General features: G+C 38.3%; 1 protein-coding gene across 1 annotated transcript; it reads right to left on the reverse strand.

The window, feature by feature from the left end:
• Positions 1–270: 270 nt before the first annotated feature.
• On the reverse strand, positions 271–18975 carry glud1b (glutamate dehydrogenase 1b). Its single transcript, XM_042227729.1, has 13 exons — positions 18362–18975; positions 12308–12388; positions 12036–12091; positions 11641–11704; positions 10172–10266; positions 7396–7575; positions 5559–5696; positions 5318–5455; positions 5117–5197; positions 4042–4165; positions 3112–3203; positions 2820–2882; positions 271–1377 (listed from the first exon to the last, which is right to left on the reverse strand). The coding sequence occupies exons 1-13, from the start codon at positions 18756–18758 to the stop codon at positions 1258–1260; spliced, it is 1629 nt and encodes a 542-aa protein (XP_042083663.1). The 5' UTR covers positions 18759–18975; the 3' UTR covers positions 271–1257.
• Positions 18976–21110: the final 2135 nt, after the last annotated feature.

A 21110-nucleotide genomic window follows, 5' to 3' on the forward strand; every position in this document is an offset into this window, starting at 1 on the left:
AGAGGTTGGTGGTTCAATCCCTGGCCAAGATACTGAAGGCTTAGTTCCTCCCAACAGATCCGATGGAATGTCTATGAATTATTAAAAACGATTTTAAAAAAATCGACTGTTCGTGAATAAGGCTTGTACTATAAAGCACCATGAGCGTTCAAACATAGAAAGTGCTATATAAGTATTAGTCTACTTACCAACTCTTTAAAAAACCAATTCCAAAGAAAAAATTATTTAATAGGAAATTTTTAAATAACTTTCCTCAAGCCTGTTTTTTTCCCCAGTAATACTGCTGATACCTCCTTCAGGTCTTATTAACAACAATAAAGTTGCAGGAAAAACACCAGATGTTACAGGATGAGCTCACCAGAAAATAAACACTGATAACACATTTCTGTATCTGAACATTTTTATGATTTCCCAAAAAAAAAAAAAAAATGAGTACAGTAAAAATAAAAATTTTCTCCAAAAATGCTGCAGTACTGAAACTGGACGGTTAAACTGAAGAATACTCAGGCAGGGATTGGCCGATCACAGTGACATTGGCCAATCCCTGCTCTTCTCTCTTGGCCAGTGGAAGAGTCGGGAAGAAGCTGCATTTACGATGAAACAATAGGAAAGGGAGGAAAATAAAGGGGAACGGGAACATGAAAACACAACTATGAAGAACACTGAATCTCTGTTGTGAATTCTAAAACTTGGCAAAACCATCACTAACTTTTTACACCTTAAGAGTGACAAGACATACTCAAGGGTAATAAAATTACTTTTTTCTCTTATTCACATGAAGTTAAATCTAAATCTGTTTGAGTTAACATTAGACTGAAGTGGCCGTGTCCCTTTTAGAGCAGACCTCCTCCTAAAAATAAGGCATCTGTAGTGCTATCAACTGAAACAACTGCAACAGGAGGGTCACACATGCATTCAGCGATCACAAACACAGAGCTAAGAACGTGGCTGCCATACAGCTGAATTATAAACACTTGTATGACGGCTGGGGGATTCTCTGTCTGTAACCTCAGGCAAAAAACAAGAACAGGACAATATTTAAAAAGAGTTGCAGAGATATAATGGCAGCACAAAGATCATGAAATAACTACGAGGCAAGCCACTGTGTCGCTGCATGTGTGTGTGAAAGGAGCCAAGGAGCAGCGGTAAACAGTGATATGTTCTGAAGGCTGTTTTAGAGGTGGAGAAAGGCAGGAGAGGGGATTCAACAGCAGAAGGGTGGAGGAAGGGAGACTAGTGTGGACCATGGTCAGCCATTTATGTGAAAGTGAGCCCAGCCTCGTTGTAGACCTTGAAGACCTTCTCGATGGCGTTCACATAGGCAGCTGTCCGAAGGTCCAGACCGAGGTTGTACTTGCTCGCTGTGCGCATGATTTGCTACAAAAGAAGATGATGACACAGGTTATACATGCTACACCACCAAGTTCAACATTTCAATGGATGCAGTTTCCTGGTTTAACCTGGTCAGTCAGACATTTAACGTTTAAATAGTGAAAAGTAAAAGGACGTCTTTCAGGACAATATAAAAACTTTAACTATCCTCTTCTTTTCTCAGTCCCTTCCCATCTCCTCCATCAAGAGACTGCATCTCTTGCTTAGGGGTCTAAATGGGTCCACATCAGGGTTGAAACCGGGTTAGATTTATCTCAAAGGTTAACATTTATCAGATGTCCACATCATAGCAAGCTGTTGTTTTATTTTTATGTTTTTTTTTTGCTTTTTTAAAAACAGGAACTGGCTGGCATATATTTGGTTGAGAAAAACTAAATCTACTGTGTTTACACATTCAGCAAAGGAGTGTTCAAAGTCTTTTCAGTGAGTTTATGCTAGATGGGTAACAGCAGTTCCAACAGTTTAGCCTTGACAGTAACAGCTGTAAAAGTTGAACTAATAACAGAGACCAGGTCGATAGACTGCATATAATAGTTCCTTAAGATTCTGTCACCGCAGGAGTCAGAACAGGCTAGAGTAAGTTGAAGGAAATATAGAAAAGAGTTTATACAGTGTTCAAACTAGTACCTTCATAGAAAGGACTACAAAGCAAATGAGTTTAGACTTTATCCCATCAAAGTCTAATAAAACAGAACGAATATCAACGTTTAGCACATACTGTTATAAAATTTTGTTCCTGGAGGATCATCTGAACGTCGGCACTTTCCTTCCTAACATTGTTACCTCACAGTATAAAGTTCTCTGAGATGACTGTAAAATAAATAAAAGTGTCATCTCACTGGTTATGAAACATGGACTGGAGCACCATAACCACATTTACACCTGCCTCTCCATCACTTTGTTTAGTGCATGCTTTCCGTCTCACATACCTACAGCCCATTTAAAAAAAATAAAATAAAATAAAAATAAAAAAAAGACCACCACTTAATCCCCTTTGCATACTCTTTGGACTGTGGGAAGAAAATAAAGCAGACGGAGAAAACTCAGAGCCACAACGAGAACAAAAAATCCACACAGACAGAAAGCTCCTCGTTTGAACCCCCAACATTTCTTCTGTGAATCGACACACAAACTGCTGCACCACCACCCCATCCTGGAGCTCCATTTCAGAAAGCAGGAAATGTGAGAGCTGTGGTTTAAGCACTGATGTCCAATTGACCATAAAACAAGCAAACCATAATTATGTTGTGTGTGTTGTTAAACAGGACTTAATGACACCTAACAGGATGCGCCTGCTTACAAGTGGAAGCATTGTGCCTGATATTTTGTCTACCTGAACCAGTTTTTCAAGGTGCAATTACAGTGATAAGAAGCAATAAAAAATGTTTGAGAACCACACCTCTGACCTTTCCTGCATGATCACTTACCCGAGCAGATCTCTCCATAGTGTAGGCCAATCCAGAGTGAACAATGTCCTTCTCTGAGGCACCCTGTAAAGGACGATTATGTGTTAACCCCACATCAGGCTGAGCGGGACACAATAGTAAAATAGTTCTTGGATTATTAATCAGTTGACAAAGAATAAACATTAGCTGGCCTGATCGTATTTATTGATTAGAATCAGTTTCATATGGAAGGAAATTAATCACACTGATACGTGTGGTACTTTTACAACATTTAAACAAAAAATGCATGTGTATGACAGCAGCTGTTACTTACAGCAACCCTGGCCTGGAAGTCAGCAGTAGGTACGATGGGAATGGGTCCTCCCTGCTTGCCAAACTTCCTCTCTAAACTTTCCTGAACAGACACTAAAGGAGAAAACAGTAAAACAAAAATACAAATTAATCACAAATACTACAAATAGCAGTGATAACGTGTCTGATTCATTGAGTGTATCATATAATTGGCTGTATGAGAGTGCCAATCAGAAAGTACATGAAGAAAGCAAAAGAGCGACACCAGAAGATAGGTGAACACAGAGTCAGTTGATTTTAAAAAAGGTAAGAAATTTAAGCATTTCTTCTCTAAATTCTTGCTGGCTACACAGTTTCACTCATTTTCTGTTTCTTTTGTTCTTTTTTTTTGTTGCCCAACACCAGCAAAAGATACTGCTTGTTTTAAAGAAGCTTATCTATGAGAGCCGTCAGAACGTTGTTACTCAGAATGTTGTAAGTTGTTACTGTTGGGGGAAAGCAGCCTACCCTGGAACCACAAGAAATCAAATCGAGGACAAACTACATCTTAACCACGATGTAAAGGTGTTGTGTTTGTATTTCCTAGCGGAAAGATTTTGATTCAAGATTTTTAAAAAATAAATAAATAAATTAAAAAAAAGGTACACAGGATGATTGTAAAGCATCTGAAGAAATTTTTCAGTCTATAAAACCTATTTACTACTCCAGAAAGGAATAAAAACTATAGAGATCTAATTCTGATGCTGTCTCTCCATCTGAATAAAAGGTTTTGGGTCACACGTACGCACACACACACACAAAGAACTTGCACGAGTGATTTATTACGTTTGTTTGTGTTTTATCATTATTTTTCATACCGATTTGCAGCACGTCTCTAACGAATAAAAGCTGTCAGACAATATAAATACAATCTGCGTCCAGACAAAAGCATGAACTTCAGGTTTGTACTCACTGAGGAGGTGGTAGTTTGAGTCCCTCTCATATTTGAAGGTTAGTCTTCCATAGCTGACATGGTTGAGATTCTTGAGCCACTCGAAATAAGATACCGTCACACCGCCAGCATTCAAGTACATGTCCTGCAAGTAGAAACAGTCTTCACTTCTCTGTATGGATAAGTGCACAGATGAAAAGGTCCTCTGTGTGGAAAATATGACTTTTAAAAATCTGATTATATATGCTAAAGGAGAAATTATTTAACAAGCACATATCGAAATTGTATTTTAAAGCAAGTACTAGAAACAACACTTAGTAATACATTCCATCATATTTCTAGTTAGAATTTATATTTACAAATGCATGTTTTCAGTCCCAGTCCATTTGAACATGAGGAAAATATTTTAATTTACAAAGAGTTTAACCCTCAGCAAATTAATGTGCTTTATCGAAACTGTACGAGTGTGCTTTGATTAACCGTATTTGATGGATAGATGCTGGAAACACAAGAAAGTCACCCAATAAACTGTTATTGGTTCCGCTTTGTTTCTTGTGCTTTGAGCTCAGAAGGATGGGACTTCATGTCTTATTAACCAAGTCCTAACCAATTCAAATCTCAGACAAAAACATAATTACAAGAATATGTTTAAATAATAAAATAATATGCTATACTAATCTAGATTTGGCCTTTTGTATAAATTTGAAGATTTCATTTGCTGTGCTTTGCCCCTTTTTTCTAGAAAAATGTTTTTTGAGAATGTGAACTGCTGAATGAGCAGAGCAGATTTTCCTGTTTATTTTTGCTTTTAGACTGTTTATTTCTTGTTACTGTTAAAAAAAAAATGAAATGAAAAGATCAGCATGAAAATAAAATGAAATCGATACTTTTATTCTGTGAACAAAACCTTGTTTAACCTGTCATGCCTAAATCTATTCTACAGTTCAGCTTAATTAAGTCTGAATGTGTATGAATGTGCAATGTGTGCACATGTATTGTCATTCAGGGAATCAAAACACACAAAAAATAATTCACTTTAAACAAACCATAAAACTAGCTTGTATTTCCCTGTGTGTTTGGTGGTGTGTGTGCTTACAGGAATAACCATGACGTTGTTTTCCAGGAAGATTTTATCAGCACCTGGGGTGGTGGGACCATTGGCACCCTCAGCAATGATCTAACAAAAATAAGCACATATACTTAACCACTACCTGAACTGCTCAACCTTAATCATTTTAATCAAACTGACAGTTTAAAAAAAATCACAGCAGCTTTTGTAATCAGACAAAGAGTTTACCTTGGCCTTGATCTTCGGAGCATTGTTACGTGTGAGCTGCTTTTCTCCAGCTGCAGGAATCAGGATGTGGCAGTCCGCTTCCAAAATGTTCCCCTCATAGGGTTTGGCTCCTGGGAAACCCACGATGGTGCCATGTTGCTGTAGAGATGGATGTTTCAGTGGAGAATGAATAAGTACAATTTAAAAAAATAATAATAATTAAGAAACGACAGAAATGAGGGGAAGACAGCAGTGCTGATACCAGTTTATAATCCTCCAGCTGTTTGGGGTCGATACCATCTGGGTTGTAGATGGCTCCATCAATCTCTCCAATGCCCACACACTTGGCCCCAAACCTGTGCAGGTACCTCATTGAGTGGAGACCCACATTACCAAAGCCCTGTGAAAGTCACAGCACATAGTTACAAATAATTATTCCCCTTCTCAATCAACAAACAAAATGATGTTCATTTTTATAAGTTACATACTCTGCTGCCACCATGTGGCCAGATGAGGTTAAGAAGAAAAAAAAAATCATCAAATCATTATTTCATTTGACTATGGATGGGTGACAGCAGTACAGTATATATGAGATTTGAAATTTCTCTATGCATTCATCTGCACACACTACAAAACAGAACAAAAATGTGAATATATATTACCAAAACCAGATGCAGCAAGGAAAAGAAAGATAATTAAACACTAATAACCAAGATTCTGTATATCCAACTCCAGAAATTGGGATGTAGAAAGAAGATGACATTGTGTATATAAGTTATAGATACACCCCAAAGCACAAGTCTCATAGTTTTAAAGCAACAACAAAGTTAATATCACTAATATCGTTGCTGATATCGCCTTTTGGCCACTAACAGAGCTGTTGGATAAAGACAAGAAGAGAGACAACTTTACAAATGATTTATATATATAAAAAAAAAAAAAAAGGAAAGGAAAGAAAAGAAAAGAAAAGAAAAGAAAAAGCGAGTAAATATATACCCCTGCTTTCATCTTAATACCACATTAAAGATCTGCTCTGTCCTTTCTCACTAATAAATCTCTAAGAAAATGTAATCTCAGCGCAGCACAGAGTAATCCCCAAACACAGACACGGATTAGCTTTTTGAACATCCACATCATGAATCAGCTGTCGTCACAGCTTCTTCACCTCCTCACCCTATCATCCCTCACTTTAAACCCACTCAGCAGTAATCATCATCCTTCAAAATCTTTGTTTCTTTACAGTCACTGAATCTGAACTATCTGCCACTTTACAAATCTCAGTGAAGCCAGGACATTAAACTTCAAACATAATCTCAAGCAAATACAAGAAGATCCTCAAAAAAAAAACAAAAAAACTGAAATCTGCAAGTCTTGCAGCTAACTTCACGGAGATGGTTAACTAAATGAAATGGATGTAAACACACAGAGCTATTGATCAAGAATATCAGACTGCACTGCTGTCATGAAGAGGGGAAATTACAGAAAGTATTCCAAGAAAACAGCAGACACCACTGCCGAGGGCTTTCCTGCTTAGTTTGCGTCAGTGACACGTGAGGAGCTGCCATGTGACTACTGGAAATGAAACTGCTAAGCAAAATGCTGCTCTTTGACTTTTTATCTCTGCAGGCACACTTCTGCTTTCACATGGTTACAGTTAAAATCAGCACAGCTTTAAAGAAAAGACAAGTTCCTTTTAATCAACACTGCAAATGATTCCAATACTGCATTTCATTGATGAGTTTTCATGCCTGATTCTAAAACATATTAGTTTAAACTCAAACTGTTTTTCACAAAACCAGCTGGAACTTGAGCAGCAGAGCAGCCCAGTTTCTTTAACTGGTTCCTCTCGATGAATCATCCTTTTCCATAAACAAAGAAGGGAAAACTTGAGCTCGCTGCTGCCTGTGCGGTATGAGGAGATCAGGCAAAAACAGATGGCATGGCTCTGATTGAGGCACAGCTTTAAAACCCCTCATCACGACTTCAAATGAAAACTTAAGTCCTGTGACTATCAGGGAGAAAACAGCCGCACAAGAGTCTGCATCACTGAAATCATTCTTCTTTGTTTCTCTTATCAAAGTGTACATGCATCTGTGTACCTGGATAACAAAGGTCTTGTCCTGGAAGCCAGGAGTGAGGCCCAGCATGCTCATGTAAGAAGCCTCATTAATGAAGTTCTCAATGCCATGGAAAACTCCACGACCAGTGGCTGAGATACGCCCGTGGATTCCTCCTTGACTGATGGGTTTTCCTGTCACACATGCATGTGCGTTGATGTCCTGTAAGGAGAAAAAAAAGAAAAAAGAAATCAGACCACAGCTTAAAACACTACTATATACACAGCATCTTTGCACACAGATTATTGAAACCTCAGTTGGGCAGTGTTGGAAGAGAAACCGACAAACACAAAAACTTCCAGCCTTATAATGAATAATGTAAACCAAAGAAACCAAGATTTTTTTTAATGAATCAGGTATCTGGTATGTGCCACATACAACCTTATTTAATCAGTAGGTAGGCTAGACCATTACAAGAATTTGCAATAATTTATGCTTAACAAAAAACACCTTGTAGTATTTAAAAAAAAAAAAAAAAAAACTAACAATATTTTAAATGTTTATGATTCAAAACACTTGCCTAGATTCAACTATATAATTCCACAAATTTAGACAAACTCTTTAAAGCTGGCACCACCAAAAATGAGCAACCATGCATGAGTAATTTTTTCACTGCAAAGTTCAGACAAAGCCATCCAGTAGGCCAAATGTTTTGCCAAGCCAGAGCCAGTCTCCAGTGACCATGTCATAAAATGTCATGTGTGGCCCAGGTACCATGACACGTACTACACGTACTACCCAAGCTCCTCTTCCCTCAGATACCCAGAGTAGGAATTTGTGACCTACTCCATGGGGGTATCTGGAGCAGAAGTCACATGACTGTGTGAGGCAAGAGGAGACCAGAGAGAAGAGTGGAACAGGACCAACACAGTTTTTAAATCATTGATATTCACACATGAATGAGCCAGAAGTGGTGACGGCTGGATATTGACCTTAACTGGAACATAGCACCCATCTCATGAATGTGAGCCAAAAAAAATGACTACAACACAACCAGCAGGCCAATTTGGTAACGCTGGCATTACAACCTTTGTAGGGAATCTCCCAGTGTGAACTGGATCTATTTGTTTATAAACTAAACACTGATTACATTTAATTATCAGCATTCATTCTTGCACATCCTTTCTTAATTTATGAACATGCATAGCGTGCATCTGTATTATGTACCTGGCTATATTGTTTCATGTTTTTTGCACTTCTCTCAGATCCTGATCTCAATGACACAAACTGTTTTAAGAGTTTAATAATAACAACAACAACAACAACAATAATTTAAAGTAGAAATATGTCTGTTACATGGTTTAAATCCTTAAGTTCTCAGTGTTTCTGGAACACCACTGTGTTCATCAATGTTGCTTGTCTCTTACCAACCAAGTATTAATAGGAAAAAATAAATGTCAAGAATAGACCGAGATATTACTTTTGTGTTTGCTTTTTGGATGTCTGAGGTTATCCTTGAAAGGCATGGATACAAGAGTGTGCACCTAGGAGTGTTCCTGTGGTCAAAATGGCCTGCCATGTTGTGGTTAGTTGTAGATGCTTGCTGTGTGCCATAGTTGTGAGCTTTTTGTTTATTTGTTCGCTTTGTTTGTTTGTCGATTTAAAAATGAAAATAAATCTTATTAAAAAAAAAAAATAGACTGAGATGTGTACTATTAAGCAAGATTAATGGGATAGCAAGAAATGTCAGTTTTCTGTGTCATAAAAGTGTTTTGTTTGTTTTTTTTTAACTTGGCAAATCCCTATGGTGACTCATGTGCAGCACATAACCTGGTCTGCAGCAGGCTGCGCTCAAACTTTCGGCTGAAAGCACCATGTTTTTTTTCGAATTCTTTTATTTAAAACAATTTTTCCAGTGCAATAATTGTTGGAGGAATACATTGTATATGTGCGAGTTGTATCTCACTGCTGCCAAGTCTCCCTTCCACAGCTGAAATATTTCAGCTATTCTTGACACAGATTAGAAAAATCGATCAGGCCATCACCAAGAATGCCTTCTCAATTATCAAAGTTCGTTCTACTTACTTGTAATAAGTGGCATTCATGAAAAGGCATATAATGTGTGAAATGCTCCTTTTCATGTGAGCATGCACAAAAGTGAGAAGCCCAGCTTATGTCATTAACTAATAACAGCAGTTATTAACTTGTCTGTCATCTGTGGGGGGATTTTCGATCCAGCTAATGCGCAGAGAGCCTGACTGTGTTGAACCTCCTTGGCAGTACAGCCCTCAGGATTATGCAATCAACACTGTTAATAATTTGAAAGGGATTATATTTTTTAACTTTGAAACAATAAGGTGTTGTAAGCAGAGAGAGGGTAAAAGATATGAGTAATATTATGGTCTTTTCTTGCTGCTAATAAGTAAAATATCAGTCAACAGAGTTCTCTGACAATTATAGTTTTTAGATCAAACCAGTTGTAAACAACACATGATTGCATGTGAAACAATAAACATGGGTAAACATTTTCCATGTTTAATCAAATAAGCCTTGTTTGACAGACTGAGATAGCACAATGATTAGCTGATAACACGAACAGAGGCCTCAGTCTGAAAAGACCCTTTTAAGACATGAGGAATGCTTCTGTGGTCAGCTGGAAAGGGCGATGCAGGAAACCACTGTTCATGGTTTATGTATGACTCACTCCTTGTTTTTTTAACTTAGCCCATTTTAAAATTTGTGCCAAAACTGCAGCCAAGTCAGACAGACTGGCTATGCCGTCTACAAAATAATATATCCATTAAGTCTGAGAACTTACAGTATGTGCAATAGTGTTCGCATACGTGTCGGCAATCCAGGACATTTCCCTCTCGCCTGTGCTCATGTCAGGAGCAGGGACATCGATGCCAGGTCCTGTTGAGCAAAGACAGGAAGGAAAGGAAAGGGAGAGAGAGAGAGGGGAAGAGAGTTTAAAAAAGAAAAAAGAAAAAGAGTACAATATCACAAACTGAGCACCAGGCTTCATGTCCTTGTGTGACATAACCATGTGCCTCAAAGGGCCTCAAGATGTGAAAACAGCAGCAAGCATGCAGACAGAAAATAACTGAATCTGTCCACTGACAGATAGACAGACAAGTGCTGTAGGCAGATGGTGGGTACCTTTTTACCTCCAAGCTCCACAAGCAGCAACTATTGTTGTCTACAGACAGCGTCTCAGTAGTAAAGTAAACACATTATGAACATTTTAAATGCATCCAGGTAAGGGTGAATAAACAGGTGGTATAAGGGCCCATTAACCCATGGAACCAGTGAACAAGTTTTCTGTGACTTTGCTCAACATACTAAACACATCTATGCTAGCTTCCTGGAGAAAGTAAATGAAATTACCATTTTATTCTCTGTGAGGTTGAGTTAAAAAAAATATATATATTCTGCCAAATGACCAAGTAGTGACAAATATGCATACTTGTTCCCTTGTTTTGACCTTTACAAAAAAAAAAAATAATAATCTTAGGTTCTTTAATGTGATCTTAAAAGGCTGATTTTGTCAAAAAGTTGTCCATCAGCTAAACTGGAACGACCTGTGCCAAACAAGAACAATTATGTACCCTCAAGAAACTAACCCAGTATTCTTACCCATATACTGTAATTAAGCAGAACATTTTATGTCAATTTGTACTTCCAAACTAAATTAGTTACTTTGGAGATTCTGATTAATAATACATAACCAAAGTTATGATTTACTATTAAAGTATACCTGGCAATATACCCAGCAGTATGTGAAGTTTATGAGCCCAAAAATTAGCCTCAACTTTGCCACCTACTGCCAAGCTTAGTAATTTAAAGTATAAATCTAGAAAAAAAAAATCAATAAGACGGATTTTGAAATATATTAGTTTTACTTTTGTGACTTTTGATACTTTAGCACCCAAGTTTCAATTTTTAAAATGCCAACTTTTACTCTGTAGGTTATCCCTATGTACTTTAACTTAAGAAAAATATCAGTGCACCTGCATCTTGTCCTGACTATATACTGTAAATATGCATTAGCTAATTTTTTTATGATTTTTTGGCTTCTCCACCTTTATAAATATCAGAACTGAGTTTCCTTAAACATTATTAGTTGTCTGCCCTTTTACTTGACACAGACACACTCTAAAGGACCCCAACCTGAATAAACACCATTAGAAGACTGGAAATGTTTACCTTCATGGGTGCAAGTATTTACCTCTCACTTCTAAAGCCCATTAAACAGTTAAAACAACCAACCACACACTAGAAACTCACCAATGAAGCCCTTCTTGGCCAGCTCAATCGTGAATCTCCTGGTAATCTTCTCCAACTCATTGTCCTGCAACAAAGTGTGGTTACATTACTTCCAGAAAACTAAACAGTTCATATAAACAAATTCCTATCAGATGTTAAGAAAGATGTGTAAGGCATCTGTGAGGCTTTGTGAGGGTTTTCTCTTCAGTTGACTATAAGCTTAGATGAACAGTTGATGACCTTTAAATAAATCACAGTGCCCTATAATTAAGCAATCAAAGACAACAACAAAAAAAAGAAAAAAGAAAAAGGCTTGTCTCTTTTACCACCTCAAGTTTATTGAGTGATTGATCTCTTATGTTGTTACGAGGGTTTTATTAATTATGTGAGAATAGGCTTGCAATCAGAAGGCTTACAGAGTAATTCTTAGTATTGATCTTGACTCCAGCTTTGGCTCCCCCAAATGGCACATCTGGAAGATAATAATACAGCTTTACAACCACAAGAAAATGCATACATTACTTTACAAATACACATGAAGACATACAAGATAGAAGCAGGAAAAAAAGAAAACTATTTTTTGGCATTTCCACATAAGTACCAACCTCCTGTACAGTATTAATATGTGTGCAGAGTTCAGGGATGACCTTCTGTAGACTTTGTGGAAGGCTAAGACTTTAATGCTTACCAACAACAGCACATTTGTAGGTCATCAGAGAGGCCAGGGCTTTCACCTCGTCCACAGACACATCTGTACTGTAACGGATACCTGAGGGAAACACACACAGAGGGAACAATTTGTAACAGGGCCTGTATAGAAAAGCTGAAAATAAAGGTCTCAATGGTTTTCCATGCACAAAATGTAACCTTCCCCCATATTTTCCATGTTTTTATTAGCTCATTAATCAGTTCAAGTGTGTTATATATTGATAGAAGATTGTATATTCAGTCTGTAACCTGGATAAGTCCTTGACTTCAGTCAAACAACCACCTTTCCTTACAAAGGTTTTTCACTGAACTGCCCCTCAAGTATCTGTCTCCCAGCCATAATAATGAATTCTCTGAATTCTCTAAATACTAAGGGAAGGCACTTCAGCGTTTCCTTGATTATTTTCTTTAGCAGAGGATACATTGGACCTTTTTTCCAAAGAAAGGGAGATCATGCCATCTTCACAGTAAAGCACCAAAAAAACCCAAACAAACAAACAAACAAACAAACAAACAAAAAGTCCAGACACATAATTAATACGTTAGTTAAGATTGAATTTGCTATTGCATGGCATGACTTTGAAGCTTCAGTGGTAGGCTATTAAAGGCAGGGATGAAATTACTCTGCTGCAATAAAATATACTTCTTATCAAGCTGTTGCCATATGTGAAGACTGTAAAACAGCTAACAAGTAAGATTATGAGCTACATTAAAATGACAAGTGAATTTAGGGGTTACCATTTTCCATTAGTTATATTGCCAGCTTTTATAACCATCTTTAATTAGAGACTTCACAAAATTAGAAGTGGACTGGATCACCTCTCAAGCATGAAGTGATAATGAGTGGACATGGACAGTATGGGCAACTAATCTCAATGCGATACCCATTTTATTTCACTTTATAGGGCATCCATTCCCCATCTAAAACCACAGCCTTGGTGGGCATGAAGTCATATTGCTCACTGGTATTTTATTTTACTTTTTTTCTTTAACATGACCTCCATGAAACAACACGATAACAACAAGTTGGTGAAGGTATTTATAATGCACTTTTTATATTCCATTATCAGGACATTGCACTTTCACCACAGCAGCATCAGACCAATAACATCAACTGTCATATCATGAAGCAGCCAGAGTATTCTTGGTCTTAAAGTGTCTCCCCTGTCTGTAGAGGTTAGCAACAGCAAAAGAAAATGAATAACAGAAGGACTGTGAAAAACCAGACTAATAATGACTACAGAAGACCACATGAATGGGGTCAAAGATCGCCAAGTGTGTACGGCAGTCAGGGCAACATTAAAGGGTGGGTGGAGACCAAATGAACCAATCGTAGCCCCCCATTGTGACCCCAGCCCTTCAGCTGGAGTCATACCTTCCTGTTTTCTGGCGTTTACTAGCGTCACCGCAGCAACATGTGCAGCATTACATGAGATCATATAGCATGTCACGCTACCCCCGTCTCATTGGCACAGTGTGTGTGCGCACACGAGTTAGATGGCAATACCAAAAATAGTGCAGGGTCCAGGGTTAGCTTACACACACAAGCCCAAGGACGAAGCGCACAAAGAGGAGACAGCAGCATGTTTTGTGTGTGCATATCTAGCTATGCTTGTTCAACTGAATACTGAAAACTACAGCACAAGTAAAAGCCCCTCCTACTATGGAATCATCTTACACAGAGGCCCTCCAGCACAGAAAAACACCACCAAAGCAGTTTTAGCCAGAGTCAAAAGGGAACTCACTAGCATTTTAAGATTTCCCTTAACCAGGTTTGTTCATTTTTGCTTAACAGATGTTCTAAAATGTCAGGAAAATGCATACATTTCTGTCAAAGGCATCATATTCTCATTTTCTTTAGAGTGCATTTGTTACATACATAACAAATCCCACCAAATAATCATTAGGAAGCAGGAAACATCCTCCACTTCACTGGATTACGGAATTTTATCCGTACATACTAGTATTTTCATTACTGCAGTTAGAGCTTCTGCTTTCTTTTCTGTTCTGGCAATACTGCATTAAACTATAGTGAATGGAAAAAGGAGGTACTAAAAACATTTAAAAACAAAGCTCTGTGTTTCAGAGCATTGACCCTGCTCTTATTTTCCATTCATCCAAAGATCAGCTGAATTACCACAGCCAGCAAAGGACAATTGTATGTTTACTGATCAAATTAAAAAAAGGAGGGGAAAAAAAGCCTGACTACCAAACCATCCCCCATCCAACCATCTTTTCCCCACCCAACCAACAGAGACCCACAGCAACAAGTACCAAAACAGACTGTAAACACATTCCTCTAAAATGGGTGGGCAGATTTTTGAGTTTTCTCTCAAAGTTAAACTTCCTTCAGCACTCAAACTAATGGCTCTCTCTTGTCCAAACAAAAGTGCCAATTATCTAACATTAGATTTTTCTTAAATGTTATTTTTAGACTGCAAAATTCTTTGCCATAAATATATTTAAATAGTACTATAACCTGTACATTGGAATTCTTTTTTTAAAACCAGGTTGTTTTCTGTCTCAAACTGGGGAGAAACTGCACGTGTTTACATCATTAGTTCCCATACAGTGGAGATAAAAAGTTGGTGTTTCTTGATTTAATAAATGCATTTCCATGTTACTTTATTTGTTGACTGTATTATAACTAAGAAAACTACTATTTATGGTGTTAAAAGCTCGGCTAATTATTTTTCAATTTTTCCTCAAGAAATATTAACAGACTTGAAATGATAAGGGACACACTTATTAACTTTCAGTCCTTCAAACATCAGGACACTGAATAGACCCATTTAAAGGAATTTGGACAGCTGTAAGCAGATATTTTTATCAAGGTGTAATTCACAAGTCTTTTAGTGTTTGAAGTGTAAATTTCTCAGAGAAAGCCTCTGATTAGGAACGGAGGACTGTGACACCGTTTTGTGTTGTTAAATGTGCATTTTAATGAAACTGGTTCTACTTAATGTCTACAAGTTTTTATGCAGTATCAGATGTCCTCTGTATCTCCATTTTTTTCCACAGTGTTGCACAGTTCACATGTGACAACAGTGACATGAAATAACCTACAAATGTATTACACTTCTGCACAAAAAAGGAGAACAATGGTAATCACTATGCAGACTATACAAAATTTCAGTAGCCTTCTTCAGTTTTGCATGCACATTCACACAGAAAACACTTCTTGCATTCACATATCCAGTTAAAAGCAGTGTGGTCCAGCCTGGCAGCTGTCAGTCTATGTGGCTCTCAAAAGGGGGAAGATGAGCACAACATGCACACTCAGACAGCCTTTGCACTTTGTAGTTTGATCTGAATACAGCAAAAGCTTCATACACTACATCAATCATTAAGCCATTGAAAGATAACAACTTCAAACCATAGTCAGACCATTATCCATGGGACTGTCATGAAGGACCAATGCTTCAAGCTATTTCAAATCTGTAACAACTGCATATGACGGCTAAACCAATATAAGATCATAAACTGGGCCTGATAAGAAATAAGTTTAAATGATGTACTTTATTCTACTCATTTCATTTTTACTGGCTCAAAATGATAATTTCTGGACATTAGAAAATTAAATATGTGTTTTATACTGAAGTTAATTAAACCCCACTTAAAAAACAGACAGGTGGGTTTCCCTTGTTAAAAACCCAGAACCAACCCAGTGGTAGGCCTTTAATAGCGTACCACTAAAAAGTGGGGAGACGCCCAGGCCCCTTTTTTGATATGCTGGGTGTAGAAATCACTCTTCTTCTCTTGAAAGTGAAACTAGGTGGTTGTTGCTTTGTGGTCATCAAAGTGCCAAATATCCATTTTAAAAACTCAGCAGCAATGCCACTTCCCAAACTCAGTTACTCCAAATTCCACAACTTTTGCTGTGAGCAACTTCATGTATCAACTGTTCTTTTTCTGTAAACATCTGCCAACCAAAAGAAAAAGGCAGCTAACCAAGTTACAGCTCAGCTGTAGGGGGCTGTTGCCATTAAACGTTTATAAGCTGTCACTACCATGTACCTCTTGTCAGTGGTACATGGAGACTTTCTTATATGCCTGAAAGATGTAGTTGAATAGAAATAAATTGTTCCTACATAAAACTGCTCACAATAAGATCTGTATATTTTATTTTGATTAGTCATGTCATTATATTTGGGAAGAGATATTGCCGTTTTCATTTATTTATTTATTTTTCTTTTAAATGGGACAGTTTGGTCGACAGGCAAATGCCATTTATTTCCACTCTTCGATTTTATGATACCTACAAAACTGGGTAACACACCAAATAAAGAAAAACCAAAAAAAATAAATAAATACATCTGATTTTGTGTCAGTTACACATTTTATTACTACTATTGCAACTACACAAAAAGTAATGAATAAGATTTAAATTTACTATATTACTAAATATCAAAGGGTGTAACTGTGTAATTTGAGTAGTTAAACAAGTAGTCGCAAGTAGCAAATAGTTAAACAGATTGGTTTCTTGTGTAGTGCAAACTACAATCAGCTAATTTGTAGGTGTTAATTATCTGGTTGGTTCTGTGGCTGCAAAAGTGCCTTACTGCAACAGTATATAATGAGAGATTAACGATATCTCACATGGATGAATAAAGTTTGTCTTACACAAAATTAAATACAAGTTGGCCTTGTCCACAAAAGACTAGAGATAGATCAATAAATATACTTTACACACATTCACGTGTACACCTTTGTGGTGAACTGTGCCCTGTTACTGTTACTGTAACTATAAGCTATTAGTCCAGCATGATCATGGCTTTAGATTTTCAGGAATAATGCTACTGTGAAGGGCAGTTCATGCAAGACTGTTCTGATTTGTCTTTGGATCGGGGAGATACTCGTGATGCTGGACAAGCTTATTGATTTTGAACGTCCCTATATTGCTTCTGAGTGCTGGTTCCTGCCTGGACAGGCAGTAGTGCTATAAATTCATAAATGGGTTATATTACCGTTAAGTGGTTTGTCGGGTGGGTGGTGGTGGGTGAAACATATTTCATGTGGGTGCCACACTGACTCATCTAGGCAGATAGTTTACCAACCTTTTTTTTTTTAAACCAATTCTTTTGTACAGGGCTCAGTGGCAACATGCAATGACCATGTCTTGAACAGAAATAGGTCTCCCCTACGATGGGGCTGTGTTCACTACATTAAGCAGCTGCCGTGGAAAGGTTTCACAGTGTCATTACCAGGCTAGTGTCTCTCCACACCACTGAAACTTGCCCTTTGTCTAGTCAGCAAATGAAATGCATGTCTTCTTTCTTCAGAGAATTCCTCTTCTCTATAACACCCTCCCCCATCTGTCACACTGACAAATAGGATGCCTAGAAACACAGCCAGCCCCTCCTAAATTTTAATGCCTCATCTTTTCTTATATACATTGAAACCTTCTGTTCACAGTTTACCCAGGGCGAGTCGCAGCAGTAGCCGATTGAGGCTTCTGGTTTTGAACCTTGAACTATATACTCAAGAGCAAATGCAATAGTATACCATGTTTTTGCAGTAGTTTTAGGTAGATCTTAATGTAGACTTTGTTCTGTTTTCCTGTGTTTTGTGCTACACATGGGGAGATGTCAGCATAAAATTATGTATGACACCTGATGCCAGTAGGTCTGTTTTCTCCATAACATTTAGAGTGAGACTGTGCTTTAACTCTTGATCAAACCACAGGCTGACAAACTTAGTATGCATGCATAACTACCTTAAAAATTGAAGTTTTTTAAGACTGGACAAAGTATGGGTAACTGCTAGTTTGCAAGCTAACCAACTAGAGCAGATACAGGTGAGGAGGAAGGTCACTGTTGTTGTGACACATAATAAACAAACATAGGAAACATGATGCTAAATTAGCAGTAAAACGTCTAAGGTTCAATTACTGGAGTAATTCGTGTTTTTAGTTTATTTTATGCTTTTTCAAAGCAAGCTAGCATTGCTGCTAAATAGTGCTAAAAAGCTGGCTAAAGCTGGCTAAAGCTAGCTGTCAAACGGGTTGGTGGAGGTGGTTTGGCTCAGTTCTTACCCCCTTTGCACGGTGTCCTGTGCTGGCTGTGTTGGGCGCGGTAGCCCTCCACCACCTCCCACTCTCCGTTATCCCTCTTGATGGGGAAAGACACGCTCAGGACGTGATTACAGGGCTTGATGATGCGCAGGATGCCCCGCACACGGTTCCGCTTCTGCTCTGGGCTCTCCCTAGTCTTCAGATCCTCCACCAGCTTGTCCTCTACGATAGCGGCCCCGCGGTCGAAGAAGCCCTCGACCATCCTGAAGAAGTTAGGGTCGTCGGGCTGGTTTGCTGCGTCGGCATAGCGACGGACCCTCATCAGGGAAGAGGACGCCGGGAGAGCGGAATCCACGCACCCCGAGGCCAGGGCACTACCCGCAGAGCGGCTCAGCAGCTCCCCGAAATACCGATACATGACTGAAACTAGCTAACCGTGTGAACAAACTAAAGAAAAGGAAACTAAACAACAACAAGGACAATGGGGGTGACGACAGGAAAAGGGGTTAGAATGAGAGACACAAAAGCTCTTCACCGTGTCCCGTCCTCTGGCCGAGTGGGAAATGGCATGTCGTGTCAGTTTGCTTTAAAAGGCAGCGCGAGCCGACCACACCAACTGAGGCTCTCCCAGACGCACGCGGAAGAGGAGGGCCTACATGGGTACGCGCAATTGCCAAACCGTTAAGAGTGCGCGCTCCCGGGTTTGAACCGTTGTTTTATATTTCCAGTGAAAAGAAAAGGTCCGGGCACAAATAACCGGCACGAGCCTCCTCTTTCTCTCTTGAGTAATCAGGCATATAGATCGGTGCAAAATTATATCTAATATAAAACATAAACTGGTTTTCATCAGGATAATGTCATATTCAGTGCTGTCAGAAACTATTCTGCCGCTGCTTAATTTCTTTCTTGAAGTTAAAGACAGTGTTTATGATTCAGCAATAAGAAAGAGAGTGGGGAGAGTTAGCATCCATGGGAGAATTCCAATGAGAAAGCCACCATTGACCAAAATAAACACAATCTGTCAAATGCCAGACGAGGGATTCTTGGCATCCTGATGATCCCCAGAACGATAGGGAAAATGTTCTGTCGAATGTCGAGAAAAAAGTTAAACTTTTTTGGAAGGTTTCAAGGGCAGCATTTCATGAAAGAACATATAGGCTGTCAATCATGGTGGTGGTAGTGTAATGGGGTGGGGCTGCTTTGCTGCTTTATGAGCTGGAAAACTTGCTGTTAATGGAACCATGAATTCTGCCCTTTCCTAGAAGGAGAACGGCCAGTCTGAAGCTCAAGTGCATTTGGGTTGTAACTGGTTATCTCAAACACTTTATTGCAGTTCTTGCTGCTGAGGTTGGCACAACCAGTTATTAGGTGTACAGGGTAATTAGTTTTTCCACATAGAGCCAGCTACAGTAGGTTTGGGTGGCTTTTTTGCTTCACAAATGAAATCATCCTATAAAAACAGCGTTTGTATTTACACTGTTTATCTTTGTCTTTTTTTTAATGATGTAAAACATGTAAGTGTGACAAATATGCAAAAACCTGAGAAATCAGGAAGACCTACCAACACCTACACACTTTTGCTCCTCTTCTCTTCCTCTTTTTTAAAATTTCCATCTATCTAAGGATCTCAACATTTCCTCCTCCTTTTCCTAGTTCAAAAACACTGTATTCTTCTCAGTTATCATCAAACCTTCTTGTGTGACATTTCAAGTGCTCTAGAGCCTCCAAGCAGCTGTTTAGTTTGCTTATGCCTCAGGTCGGTGCTGGATAAACCATAGAAAGAAAACCAAATGTTGTATAAAACTACAGCAGCTGAGCGTGTGTTTTAAGGAGCGGCACTGACTCTTCCATCCTGGTTTCTTCTGATTGGTAAAAGGCATCTACTTCTGCCTGGGAATCTCAGCAGCCTTATGTATTACTCAGGGGATGTATTTAACATGGTAAGAGACCACAAAGAGGGAGCAGTAAGACTGGAAATCAGTTCTAAAGTGATGTCTTGATACCGATTATTATGTGTATATTATTATGTTATTAAATGAATTGGAGTATTATTATAGAATGACTAGTACAGATATTTTAAAATGTTTACATGTATTTAATTATGTTTTTGTTTTTTTTGCTATCACAGTTCTCCCAGATTTTTCTGCTGCGGCTGATTTAGAAGAGATACAACTAAACTGCACCAGTCTGCAACTGTTTATCTTACACAAAGATCAGTGCTGGGGTTATAGTATTTGTGTAACGGCAACAAATCTTTTCCAAAAATCACTGATAACAGCAAGTTTGTCCACAGCCTGTCCTGCATGCATTTCAACATATTTCTGAACCTGGTTATAGGACTTTCAGCCATGGTTACCTTCAAAATGTTACAATGTAGTGCTTATAAGTGCAAAATTACAATTGAATCAAATCTTATATATTGAAAAAAAAAACCCAAAACAATTTGTAACAAACCCTGAAAGGTTGTAGAAGACGTAGACTGACAGCACTGTTAGAATCAAAAATATTACAACAGTATATGAATATGTCATAAATGACCCCACCACTCCACTTTAAGGTTAAGAAGAACGCAGAATTAAATATTTCTGTCAGGAACGATTCAGATACAAAGGCTGCAGAGATTTAAAGATCTGAAATGCCATATTGCAACTCCATTAGTTTCTGTAGTAAATTCATGTTAGGCTGGAGGAAGCTGTAATATTTGAAGCCCATTTAGGTAACAAGTAAACAAGTTTATTTCTTGTTTATGGTTCAAATTATGAATGAGTCT

Source organism: Haplochromis burtoni, unplaced genomic scaffold (assembly GCF_018398535.1).
Source record: "Haplochromis burtoni strain Fernald_Lab_line unplaced genomic scaffold, NCSU_Asbu1 Contig_278, whole genome shotgun sequence".
Taxonomy (NCBI): Eukaryota; Metazoa; Chordata; class Actinopteri; order Cichliformes; family Cichlidae; genus Haplochromis; species Haplochromis burtoni.

Excerpts from the sequence above, each read along its gene's own strand:
- glud1b (XM_042227729.1), bottom strand. The coding sequence starts at position 18,758 with ATGTATCGGTATTTCGGGGAGCTGCTGAGCCGCTCTGCGGGTAGTGCC. Across the intron at positions 7,576-10,171 it reads CGAACACTATTGCACATACT|GACATCAACGCACATGCATG; the intron begins GTAAGTTCTCAG and ends TTCTCCTTACAG. Across the intron at positions 4,166-5,116 it reads ACAACGTCATGGTTATTCCT|GACATGTACTTGAATGCTGG; the intron begins GTAAGCACACAC and ends TTCTACTTGCAG.